Raw genomic sequence first — 13,712 nt, 5'->3', positions numbered from 1 at the left:
GAACTTAAATGTGTGAAGCCTATGGTGAAAACGGTGAAAAGGTGGACCAACGAAGCAAAGATAGAACTTCAAAGCTTTCTAGACTGTACAGACTGGAGTGTCTTTGAAAATTCAGCTGGCAGCCTGGATGAATATACGGGCAGTGTCACATCCTATATCAGTTTCTGTCAAGAGGTGTGTGTACCAACAAAGTCATTTCGTACATTCAATAACAAACCGTGGTTCACTGCCAGTGTAATTAGAGCAGTTTGACTGACTAATATAGCAATGGTCTGGTGCAATGACCATTGTGCAAAGGGGGCCGAGACTTCAAGGAATGTATGCAGTTTAAAGTGACTAGTAGTGTGATAATCTGGGACAATGTCTATTGTGCAAATGTTGCAGATACTCCTCAGTCGGTGTGCAAGTGGTGCAGATGAAATGCAAATAAAGATGATTCTAATTCTGAAATGTGCATCTCCTTCATTGATTGCGAAATGCAGGTGTGTTATAGTTATCAGTCCGAACATTCCAAAATATTCTCATATGATTCCATTGGCATTTCATCTTGTCTCAGAATTCCCCCAAAAAATGTTTTATATACATTTCTACAGTTATTTCATAACCTTTATTGATTAAAAAACAGACACGTTATTGTTTTCTCAGTCGGAACATTCTGAAATATTGTCAAATTTATTCAATTGACATTTTAGCAAAAAAAAAACATCTCTCAGTATTCTGTTGCAATTTGCATTTTATTGGGTGCAACATTGTGGTCTGTGTGCATGCGCTGACGTTGGTTTCGCTTCCTGACCTTGCCTTTCTACTCTGGTTCTTATATTAGCAAAAAAACAAAGATGGTGACAGACTCATATCATTGCGCAATGATATGGTATTACATTTTAGTTAGTACTGTAGCGTCTTCAATGACCACGGGATACGCTAGTCCATTTATCTTGGGGTTTATTATGAAGCAACAAATCACAGCTCCTGTGGGCCTGAGCCACTGAGCAGTTAGCTTGCCTGCCAGTCTCTTTCTCTTTCTCTCTCTTTTTCTCTCAATCTTTCTCTCTCTCTCTCTCTCTCTCTCTCCCTCCCTTCCTCCCTCTCCGAGTAGGGGCGTCAGAATTTCGGAACGCACCCTCGGTGAGCATTGAAAAAGTACCCTATTATATACAGTATAAACGTATAACATTAGACATTACATATTCTATTGGAATGAGTATACCTTTTTCACAACCCTAGGTACTGGTATATGTAAAGTACGGTAATTGGCATTTTATACTTTGCGAAGGCATCTCTCAGCATTCTGACACATTTTGATTGATATAACATGAAATAATTATCATTGCTTTTCAAAAAGTGTATTAACGTTGATCAAATTAAATCTAAGATCAAATTTGCAGCTCCTTCTGAAACTTTATCTCAAAATATGGTGGCCCTATTGTTTTTCTCAGTCTGAACGTTCGAAGATATTCTCAAATTTATTTGATGATCATATGTTCTATCATAGTTGGCAACTCTATAGTATGTCATATCGGGATCCTGATGCACCACTCAAGCATTCGTATCAATCTGTGCAGCTGAATGGCTTCTGCGACCTTGCATGTTTGAAGCAAACCTACGAAACACCTAGCTAATGTACACTGATGATCACGCACACACGCACCGTAGATGATTAATTGTTCCCTGCGGTTGGGGCTTGGATGATGAAGTACGCCTTAGTGTGTACAGCACGCACTCTTTAACCTGACACTTTATCACGAGGGCCCTCGCTTGCACCGTCATCTGCAGAACTCACGGCGGTTCACCTGTTTATCAGCAGCTCAAAGAGGTGAGGAAATAGTTAATCCCGCCGGGAAAGAGGGTGATCCCTCTAATTGCAGTCGCGGAGGGTCAAAAGGGTAACGGCACACTGCGCAAGGGAGCTACTGAATGAGCCCTCGCACCCCATTTTCCATGGCGAATCCACGAAGTGATCGTGCAACTTTGACACCATTCTCCGCCCACATTAGAGAACCCTTCGCAATTAACCATCGCTCATCTGTCCAGAATATCCGCTTCCAATTGGGGCTCATTTGGGAGAATTCCTTACTTAGGAGTTCACAGCACTGGAATTCGCCCAAAATGGGTGACTTCCTGTTCAATTTCGGGCATTGGTCCTTGAGACTTTTTCGTGCATTCTGTTATCATAGACAGGTCCGCCCTATTTCGTGTCGATTGGTCAAACCAGTAAAGCTGTAAGCGGCAATGAACATTCCCTCGTTTTCATCCAAGAAATGATCATCCAGGTTTGATCCCATGCTTGTCCCACATTAGAGGGCACAGGCAAAAAAGTGTTGCAACTTAGCGTCGCCCATCTGGCCTTAAAAATCTCCTTTCAATTATGGCTAAATTTGGCAAAGTCCCTTGTTATAGTCCATCAACATATATCACTGCCCCGATATTTGTCCAAAATCGCTGCTTTAAGCAAAATGGCCGACATCATGTTAATTTTCTGGCATGGATTCTTCAAACTTATTGTGATAGACATGGTCACCAAATATTCCTGTTGTTTGGTGAAACTAGTTGCCGGGGCTGTAAGCTGTGATAAACGTGCCCTCGGACCCTGTTTTCATCTTCGAAATAATCATCCAACTTTGAGACTATGCTTAGCCGCCATAGATAGCATATGCAAAAAAAGTTTTTAAAAATTAGTGTGGCCCATCTGTGCATGATTCCTGTTTTCAATTGAGGCCCTTTTGGGGGAATTTGCTAGGTGGCAATGGTCGAAGTACACCAGATCCCTGGAATTTGCCCAAAAGGGCTGCTTCAAACTAAAATGGCCAACTTCCTGTTCAGTTTTGGGCATGGGTCCATGAGACCTTTCCGTGCGTCCTATTATGATAGATTTGTCCACCAAATTCAGTGTTGATTTGAGAAACTGATGTGCGGGGCATTATATTTTTTCGTAACTTAACATTGGGTCGTAGTGAGTGGATTTTGGGGACTCCTAGAATCTCATCATATTGTGCACGTTTATCTCATGTGGCATTGTTTTCACAGCGCCTACCAGGTGGTGGTGGAGGAGGAGCGTCCGAGACGGGCGCGGGGCACGGCCGAGATCCTGCGCTGCTACCCGGTGCCCATCCAATTCCAGAACGCTACCCAGCTCAACTCGCAGTACTACTTCGCCGCCCAGTTCTCCGCCGGTGGTATCCACGCGCCGCAACCTTTCACCGTGGGCGACAACAAGACCTACAGTGGATACTGGAATGCACCGCTGCTGCCCCAGAAGAGCTACAGCGTCTACTACCAAGCTGTCAGCACCGCAAACGGGGTGAGACATGGCAGTCCCTCAGTGGGACAAAAGTATTAGGACAAAGCAGACTCAGATCACCAGTAACCACAATGCAGACACATAAAATCAATGACCAGGATGTTGAAAGGAAGACCAATAAAAGCAGACATGTTGTATCAGTGACAAGTATGTTCAAAGTCAGACACATAGCAATGATAACCAGTATGCGGAAAAGGATGGACACATGCAGTAGCAACAATAACCAGTACAGTGGTGCCTTAACTTATTGACCCGATTTGAAGTTTTTGTAAATACAAGCCATCGCTGGTCTGATTTTTATTTTTTAAGTTTTTTATTTTATTTTTTTATTTTTTTTTGTTTTTCTCTCTTGTATTATTAAGCAGTACAGAAAATTGATGGATGGATTATTATTTTTAAAATGTATTAGGTTTTTTTATTTAATTTTTTTTTTTGCTTTGACTTGCAAGCAAATATTTTAGATACGGGTGCTAGATTGGCAGCAAACTGACTTCACAACAAGCAACAACTCGGCAGATAGTGAACAATTACTGAAAAAAAGAGGCTTCAAGCTGTTTATTGCCACTCCCAGTTGGAGTTTGGCAAACTAAACAAAAATAATTTGTGTATTTAAAAGTTGAAATGTCTGCTACATTAATGCTCACATAATACAAAACACCATCAGAATCAGAATCGTCTTTATTTGCCAAGTATGTCCAAAAAAACACACAAGGAATTTGTCTCCGGTAGTTAGAGCCGCTCTAGTACGACAACAGACAGTCAATTGACCGAGAACACTTTTGAGACATATAGACATTGACAAAAAACAGTCACTGAGCAATAAAGGGTTAATAGTTATCTGGTAATGCCGGTACATTTTAATTATTTATTTTTGACAATTGTGCAAAAGATGCAGAGTCTTCTAGCACTTAGAGCAGTTCGAATGACTAATATTGCAATAGTCCGGTGCAATGACCATTGTGCACGGGGCGCCGTGACTTCAAGGAGTGTATGCAGTTTAAAACGACACGTAGCGCGATAATCTGGGACAATGTTGATTGTGCAAATGTTGCAGATACTCCTCAATCAGTGTGCAAATGGAGCAGATGCTACTCCGGCATGAGTGGCCACTATTGGTCAACAACAGATATGCAAATAGTGCAGCGTGGCGAGACAACTACAGTGAGTGCGTGAGTAATGTATAATTGGCCCCACAGAAATGTGACAAAGAACTCAAGTCAAAAAATTGCCAGCATGTTGTAATGGAATTGTAGGTTAGGTGTTTAAGAAGTTGATCGCAAGAGGGAAGAAGCTGTTGGAATGTCTGCTAGTTCGAGTTTGCATAGACGGCTAACAAAGAGCATCATTATTGTTGTTATACCCCTTTAAGCAACCATTATTTGAGCATTAACGGTGAATGTAGACGGATTAAATAATATTCACAAGCTTATATTCTTTAACCTTTTTGTAAAACAGCTCATATTAATGCAGTTTACTGAGTCATTTATAAAACTCTTCTTTGTGTGTATCTCTACCTGTATGTCGGTAATATACTGCCCCTTGGTTTCAAGTCATTGAAGGAATGAAACTCATACATACTGACTGCATCGTGCTCATCTTAGTAATACAGCGTCTGTGTTGCTGCTTTATTGCCAAATGCCAGGCTCGCATTTAAGGCATTGCGGTGGTTGTTAAGTGTCATGGGCATTGCAGCCGCAGCGGTGGGCCAGCCTACCGATCACACAGGTCCCCCCCCCCCCCCCCCCCCCCCAATCTTCGAGTGGAAGCTACGTGACCCTCGCTCCCCTCCCTCCTCGCTAGCTGCTCGATAACAATTTGCAGAACGCGCCAGCCGCTAGAGCTGAATGAGAATGTGCTGCCGCCAGCCTCCTTGAGCAGCGGCGGCACGTCCGTTCCGGGAGGGCAGCGGTAATAACGTGAGGCCCTGGCTGAATTCAATTAGCCAGTTGGCACTCCAGAATAGAATACTTACACAAACTTTTCCTGCGTGAGTCAGTTAGTATGGAAGTCAGGACATAAAATGGTATTAAAATTGTGTTTTTGGTGTCCCAGAAACAGCCATTTGTAAGTGCCCCTTAGAAAGTTGGAAAAAAATCAGCCACACAGATCAACATGAAATTGGGTGAATATTGAGTCTCTATAGCATCAGTGGAATCCAATCACCCACTTAAATCATAATGGTACTTCCCAACCGTTCATAATACCCCATAAACCAATAAGTACACTTCTAATTAATAAACAGATGGACGAACAAACACATACACAGTTGTGCCTTAGGATACGAGTTTGATTCGTTCCGTGACCATGTTCGTAATTCAAAGCACTCGCATCCCAAATCATCTTTCCCCACTGAAATAAATTGAAATACCATTAATCCGTTCCAGCCTCCCCCCAAAAAACCTAAAAATGTTTGTAATATATTTTTAATAAGGAACATAGAACACTTTATTGTACTTTATAAAAACATATAGTAATAACGGTTCTATCTGGGGGCGGCACAGTGGGCGACTGGTTAGAGCGTCTGCCTCACAGTTCTGAGAACCTGGGTTCAATCTTTGCATGGGGTTTTCTCCAGGCACTCCGGTTTCCTCCCACATCCCAAAAACATGCATGGTAGGTTAATTGAAGACTCCAAATTGCCCGTAGGTGTGAATGTGAGTGCGGATGGTTGTTTGTTTGTATGTGCCCTGCGATTGGCTGGCAACCAGTTCAGGGTGTACCCCGCCTCCTGCCCGAAGATAGCTGGGATAGGCTCCAGCACTCCCGCAACCCTTGTGAGGATAAGCGGTTCAGAAAATGGATGGATGGATATTTATCATAACAGGGTGCATGAAAAAGTCTCAAGGACCTGTGCCTGAAATTGAACACAGCCATTTTGGTTTAATGCACCCATTCTTGGTGAATTCTAGGGCTTTGGCGATTTACAATTAGGGAATTCGTCCTGTGCTGTGATTGGAAACATGTATCCAAGACAAATAGGCAATGCAAAACTGTAAATCTTTTTTGACTATGTGATCCAATGTGGACGAAGCCTGGTGTTAAATGACCATTTTGAGGATTGGCTGTGATAACGAGCGTGTGAGGGCCCATTTATTGCTGCTTGCAGTCCCCGAAACTAGCTTCACAAATCAACGCCAAATTGGGTGTTTATAATAATTGGACACATGAAAAAGTCCTGAGGGCACATGCACGATATTCAACAGGAAGTCAGCCAGTTTGGTTTCAAATCAATTCAATTTTATTTACATAGCGCCAAATCAAAAAATAAGTTGTCAGACACCACTTGGAGCAGGTGAAGGACCACATTCCTCGGTTTGAAGAAAACAATTTCCTTAATGTAAAATTGCAATTTTTTTTTTCTCTGTGCCATCTAATGCTTACATCTCAGAAATTGGTCCAGCAACTAAGGTGCCAAGCCAAACACAATGGTGGGGATCCACTTGCTAGGATGTGGGCTGAACCTTTGATTATTTGTCATGAAGCACCAAATACAAGTAACTGCTTTAGTTATCTTTGTACAGACAGAATGCTTTGCTCTTGGATATTAAAGTGGCCGGTGAGAGTCTCCCTCAGCATTGGCCAACCTTTCAGCAGTTAGGCCCAGCTCAGGGACACAAGATGCCTGTTCTTTGTGTCGCTCACAGCCTCCTTGTTATTGCCTGTCCTTTATTCTTTTCAGTACTCGAATGTTTGGAAAACCTCTGTCTCCCTTTCCGAGTGGGAAACTTTTGAGAGGCCAAAACAAGGTTTTTTTTTTTTTGTTTTTTTTTTTTTTTTTTTTTTATATAAATACATTCAGACACAAGGTCTGTCACAGGTTCTGATCGCACGTCACTGTCTGCAAACTCTCCACCGCCAATCTGCACCAAGTGTCTTCTCGTTCAAGTACGTTTCTTTGTTGCAGTCATTGAGTTGCATGCTGTTTTATTGCTACCATATCAGTGTAAAGTGGGCTACACACAATTATTATTGGTATTTGTGCACCCCCGCTTATACGGATATGGGTCATTATAATAACCTTCTTTGTCCTGCCTCTCCTATCTTTTGTGCAGGAAACCAAGATCGACTGTGTCCGAGTCGCCACCAAAGGTACGACCCCTTATAGGATCTGCTTTAGGTTGTGTGCACTCACCTCTAACAAATTAACACATTAACAGAGACACTTGAATTGTAGGGGTTAAACGACTTCAGATTTTTTTGTAGTCGACGCTAAGGTGATGATAGTTGAGTTGGCTTCGCTTAATCGATGTCGTTGATATTTTTGACAGCCATCAATCCCTGTTCTTTTAATTTCTTTCTTTGCTATTGGACAGTAGTTCTGTCAAGTTTAAAGTTGTGGCAGTAAAATACAGGAAAATCCCATTTTTGACTCCATCTACCTTGGCCAACAGTTGTCTGATAGAATTAAAAGCCAATAGGATTATTGTTTTGATAAAGGCCCCAAAACCTTGCAAATTTGAAGCGAAGAAAATAAGTTCAATGCCCTACTTGCCCTATACTACCTCAGCCAAGATTTGGCACATATCAGAAAAAGATACAATAGAATAGAATATGACTTTGTCACTGAAAAATGCAAATCAGTAGATTTTTAAACCTTTTAAATTCATGCAAGATTATACATTTACGAGACTAAATTGTTCCATCATTTGAGCATCAGATTGTAATTTTGGATAGAAAAAAAACATATGCATCTGATTTTAATTCCCTACTACTTCTCTTATATCATTGGAAATCCATAGGTTGCTTGAATTAATACAGGGCTTGAATTCTTTAAAGCGCCGGTGTCAAACTGGTGGCCAGGGGGCCAGTTCAGGCCCACCACATCATTTTATCTGGCCCGCGAAAGCAAATCAAAATTGCTCATTGTGATCTGGTTCAATAACATTGAGAAATTTACAAGCATTTTTTATTGTTACCAATCCCCCTTTGAAAAGAAATGTAATAGTTGATAAACATCTTTTTATATAGGCTTCTGAATTCAAAACTGGTTATTCATGTGTTGTGTATAGTGTATGTAATTATATGATGTAATCTTTCATTTATATGCGTTCACAGCCGTAACGGCCCTCCGAGGAAAGTCATAACTACGATGTGGCCCGTGACAACAATGAGTTTGATACCCCTGCATTAAAGCTTCAAGAAATGCTGACAAAGAAATAGGTTATGAGTTAAGATACCCCAGCCTACCTTTGTCAGCTATTATTCAAAATCAGTAGGATCCTTGCGTCGATTTAGTAAGCTATTTGAAAGCAACATTTGACCCATGGCCAATTTGTGTTGGCTATAGTTAAAAATGAATAAAATTGTCTCTGGTACTGTACATCCACGGTGAAGCAAGAACGTTGTTGTAAAGTCAATTTTCCACTTCCTAATTTATTTTCATTAAGTATCCTTGCATTACATTGACAAAAATATGGGACTCACCTCTTGAAAGGGGAAAAGTTATTTCCTTTCCCAGGATGCTTGGAAGAGTTTCATGTGGAAGAACAATATCCGACACCTTTGGGGGATGAACTGCAATGTGTGCATGAAGGGGGAATTACATGTTGACTTTCTGTAGGTTATATGACCTTTGGTCCAAATACTTTTGTCCATTTAATATTGGCAGTCAGCAGCGTTATTTTAGTTAGTGTGGCTTCACTCTTTTGTGTGTGTGTGTGTTTGTGTGCGTGTGTGTGTGTGTGTCCTCTCTCTCCTTACCTGCTGCATGGCGTTGTGGATCTACTCACCTTTGTCACGCTCAGCCGCCATCCTTGTGACTCAGCTCACAACACCGTACATCCGCATTGCCCCGGCGGCGGGTGACCACCAGCTGACAGGTCAGAGCCGCCACGGCCATCGCTGCAACCCTCTCTCTCTCTCGCTCTCTCGCACTCTAACCATTAGAGTCGGGCATGTTGGTGGAGGCGGTAATTTTGGGGCGAAATTCAGCCCCCAAAACCAGTTCCACATGAAATCTAGTACAATCCCAATTGCAATGAAGTTGGGACGTTGTGTTAAATATAAATAAAAACAGAATACAATGGTTTGCAAATCATGTTCAACCTATATTCAATTGAATACACTACAAAGACATTTAATGTTCAAACTAATCAACTTTATTGTTTTTATCAAATAGTCATGAACTTAGAATTTTATGGCTGCGACACGTGGACAGGTGAGGAAAAAAAAAGACTGAGAAAGTTGAGGAATGCTCATCAAACACCTGTTTGGAACATCCCACAGGTGAACAGGCTAATTGGAAACAGGTGGGTGCCATGATTGGGCAAAAAAGGAGCTTCCCTGAATTGCTCAGTCATTCACAAGCAAAGAAGGGTGGCGGTTAACCTCTTTGTGAACAAGTGCGTGAGAAAATAATTGAACATTTTAAGGACAATGTTCCTCAACGTACAATTGCAAGGAATTTAGGGATTTCATAATCTACTGTCCATAATATCATCAAAAGGTTCAGAGAATCTGGAGAAATCACTGCATGTAAGCGGCAAGGCCGAAAACCAACATTGAATGCCCGTGACCTTCGAGCCCTCAGGCGGCATCAATGTGGAAAGGATATCACCACGTGGGCTCAGGAACACTTCAGAAAACCAATGTCAGTAAATACAGTTCGGCGCTACATCCGTAAGTGCAACTTTAAACTCTACTATGCAAAGCAAAAGCCATTTATCAACAACACCCAGAAACGCCGCCGGCTTCTCTGGGCCCGAGCTCATCTAAGACGGATTGATGCAAAGTGGAAAAGTGTTCTGTGGTCCGACGAGTCCACATTTCAAATTCTTTTTGGAAATTGTGGCCGTCGTGTCCTCCGGGCCAAAGAGGAAAAGAACCATCAGGACTGTTATGGACGCAAAGTTCAAAAGCCAGCATCTGTGATGGTATGGGGCTGTGTTAGTGCCAATGGCATGGGTAACTTGCACATCTGTGAAGGCAGCATTAATGCTGAAAGGTACATACAGGTATTGGAGAAACATTTGCTGCCATCCAAGCAACGTCTTTTTCATGGACGCCCCTGCTTATTTCAGCAAGACAATGCCAAACCACATTCTGCGTGTGTTACAACAGCGTGGCTTCGTAGTAAAAAAAGTGTGGGTACTAGACTGGCCTGCCTGCAGTCCAGACCTGTCTCCCATTGAAAATGTGTGGCGCATTATGAAGCGTAAAATACGACAACGGCGACCCCGGACTGTTGAACAGCTGAAGCTGTACATCAAGCAAGAATGGGAAAGAATTCCACCGACAAAGCTTCAACAATTAGTGTCCTCAGTTACCAAACGTTTATTGAATGTTGTTAAGAGAAAAGGTGATGTAACACAGTGGTAAACATGACCCTGTCCGAGCTTTTTTGGAACATGTTGCAGCCATAAAATTATTTGCTAAAAACAATAGTTGATCAGTTTGAACATTAAATATCTTGTCTTTGTAGTGTATTCAATTAAATATCGATCGAACATGATTTGCAAATCATTGTATTCTTTTTTTATTTATGTTTAACATAATGTCCCAACTTCATTGGAATTGGGGTTACACATATGTCTATCATGACAGGATGCACCAGTGGCCGAGTTTCAGTCTAGGGTGGCCGTGACCACCCCAGGCCACCGCCTGGCTCTGCCCCTTGTGGAGATGTAATAATAATAATAATTCATTTATATGTGACTTTCAGTGCAATCAAGGTCACCATACAAACAGTTACAAGAAATGAAGCAATGCAAAAAATATAACAGAGCAAAAAACGTCAATTAAAATGGCAAATAATATGGGAAATGTTAAATTGAATAGGCAGTCCAAAATAGGTATCTTGAGTTTGGATTTGAAGGGTGTTAAATGAGCCAGTCTTTCGGAGGTCCAGTGGTAGTGACTTCCAAAGACGGGGGGGCACAGTGACTGAAGGCTGTGTCCCCTATGGTGGACAGATGGGCAGAAGGGCGGTGAGGTGGATGGAGGATGAAAATCTGAGAGATCGGGAGATGGCAACGTGAAGGAGGTCAGCGAGATAGAACGGGGCGAGGGCCTTGAAGGTGCGCATCAGTATTTTATATTGGATGCGGTATTGGACAGGGAGCTAGTGGAGTTGTTAAGGGGGTCTTTGTGATAATACGGAAACCAAACAGGAGAGCGTTGGAATAATCCAGGCGAGAAGTGACAAGGCTATGAACAAGGACAGCAGCAGTGTGGAGGGGTGAGGGATGGACGGGGGCGTATGATGTTTCGTAAGTGAAAGTATGCAGACGTATTTTAACAGGATAAGCAAAAAAAAAAAAGTCAGCCATTTCTCTTTTTGAAGTAAACCTTTTGACGAATTCCAAGGCTCTGACATACTTGGACATCCTCCCACTACCGAATTCCTCCAAATGAGCCCCAAACAGAAGAAGGCATCCTCGACCAGTGATTCCCAACCACTGTGCTGAGGCACATTACTGTATCCAATTTGACATCCATCCATCCATTTTCTTTACCACTTATCCTCACGGGCATAATTAGTCCAAAAAAAATGTAAAGCTACAAATAATGCATATCTGGTCATCCATCTATGCCGGCGACATATAGTGAAATGCAGAGCAGTTGGTCTCTTCCACTAGATGGCACAAAGTTCATTTAACCTGTGTCCACCTGTTGCCATTCATACAACACAATAATGGCTTTGTGTTCAACAAAACAGGCTCCGATTTCACACTGAGTGCAATGCGTACAAAATGAAAAATGATGATCTCATCTCAATTTATTTACTTAGTGTGAAATATGAGCCTTTTTAGTTCAACACAAAGCTATTCTGTTGTATAAATGACAACAAACAGGTGGATACACAGGTTACCTACTGTCTGTCACTGTACGTCGCTGGCATAGATAGATGACCAAAGATACATTATTTGTAGTAATAAGTAAAACATATTGGACGAATAAACTGAAATTGGATAATTTCCCACGGCACACCTGATATTTGTCGTTTCGAACTTTCTACAAAATGCTAAAATGTGAACATTTTGGAGATTTTCATGCATAAGTGGTGTGCCGCAATGTGCTGAGGCTAAACAGTCAACACACTGCTATGGTGGGGACCGCAAACGACATTAAACCTTTAACAGCTTAGATAAATGTCGGCAACTCTGTATTGTCCTCTCGGAGACTCCCAACCTTTAGCGGCATCCTGCGCGAAGCTCTAAGTGAGATAAGTGCACCCTCGCTTAATCACGTTTGCGGCCAGAACGCTCCAGGCTCACTATACAAAAGATGCGGTGGGGAAAAGATAAAACCCGAGAAGATACATTTTTTAAATGCCCGAAATAACCAAAACACTACGCATCTGCTGGGGCGGAGATATAGCCAAGGCGTAATAGTGAGGAATAGAGTTTTAACGCGATAAGAAGCAAGTGTCCTGCACCTACACATCAGCATTACTAAATTTAGAATGGCGAATTACCACGTCAGCCAAATGTGATACTATGTTGTCTCCCGATCAAAAAAAAAAGGTGCATATCCATCCCACTGACATATTGTTCTCGCTCCGGTGGGCCGCTATTAACAGATTATTTTTTTATCCCTCCATTCCATTGGCCGGACTGACATGGTAGCAATCAGCTGCGAACTGATGGAGCTGATGCCACATGTCACCGTTTTTATTTTTTCCCTTCACCACGAACGTGTGACAAATCCTTACTTTGAGCTCGTCAGGAAAGAGGAAGAGGCTCGTCTGTATTCCCGTCTCGACGCCCAGTGGGATTGAGATTCTCCGAGCGATTCGCACAGCTAGCAGGAAGCCAGCGGAATTTTAACAAGATCTGCTTTTTATTTATTACCTCCACCAAGGAGGGTCTGTTCCCATTGCTTTGTCTATCATGAGTAGACCCTCCAAAAAGTCTCAAAACCCATGCCAGAAAAGAGAGAGTCTGCCATTTTGGTTCGACGTGGCCATTTAAGGCTCATTTTAGCCATTTCCAGGGGGCCTTCAAGGACATACTCATCCAAGAGATGAATATTGTCCAGTTGCTACCAAATTTGAACCACGTATACAAGACAAATGGGCGACGCTAATTTTCAAAGCCTCTTTGACCACAGCTATGCCTTCTAACGGGGTTAGAGCATGGCGGCCAAGTTTGTTAATCATTTCGACAATCGCTGTTTTGCAGCTTTAATTAATATCGTTATGTCTAAATAAATCAAAACAAAATTAGTATGAAAAGAAATCATGCATCAAAATTGAAGCAGATAAATGTTTTATGCGCTTTCCAGATAATTATGTTAACACAGAAAATGTGGAAACATATTCCAAATAAAACCAAAATATCACTCCGACAGAACTGTGCTAGGCCTTTTATTAAATAAATAAGCGTAATATAAAAATTATTGGCGATTAGCTGGCGACCAGTTCAGGGTGTGCCCCTCCTCTTGCCCGAAGATAGCTGGGATAGGCTCCAGCACG

General features: G+C 42.0%; 1 protein-coding gene across 12 annotated transcripts in view; it reads left to right on the top strand.

The window, feature by feature from the left end:
- Positions 1-13,712, top strand: part of LOC133488609 (receptor-type tyrosine-protein phosphatase mu-like) — a 183,405-nt gene that overhangs the window by 112,470 nt on the left and 57,223 nt on the right. For all 12 annotated transcript variants that reach the window (XM_061796684.1, XM_061796688.1, XM_061796687.1 and 9 more), the window contains 3 exons: positions 3,025-3,298; positions 7,351-7,387; positions 9,043-9,117. In XM_061796684.1, coding sequence (XP_061652668.1) covers positions 3,025-3,298; positions 7,351-7,387; positions 9,043-9,117 — 386 coding nt within the window. The remainder of the gene's footprint in view (positions 1-3,024; positions 3,299-7,350; positions 7,388-9,042; positions 9,118-13,712) is intronic.

The sequence above is a fragment of the Phyllopteryx taeniolatus genome, chromosome 14, assembly GCF_024500385.1.
Source record: "Phyllopteryx taeniolatus isolate TA_2022b chromosome 14, UOR_Ptae_1.2, whole genome shotgun sequence".
NCBI classification, from domain to species: domain Eukaryota; kingdom Metazoa; phylum Chordata; class Actinopteri; order Syngnathiformes; family Syngnathidae; genus Phyllopteryx; species Phyllopteryx taeniolatus.
The sequence above is the reverse complement of the archived record's forward strand: the minus strand, read 5'-3'. Positions and strand labels throughout refer to the sequence as shown.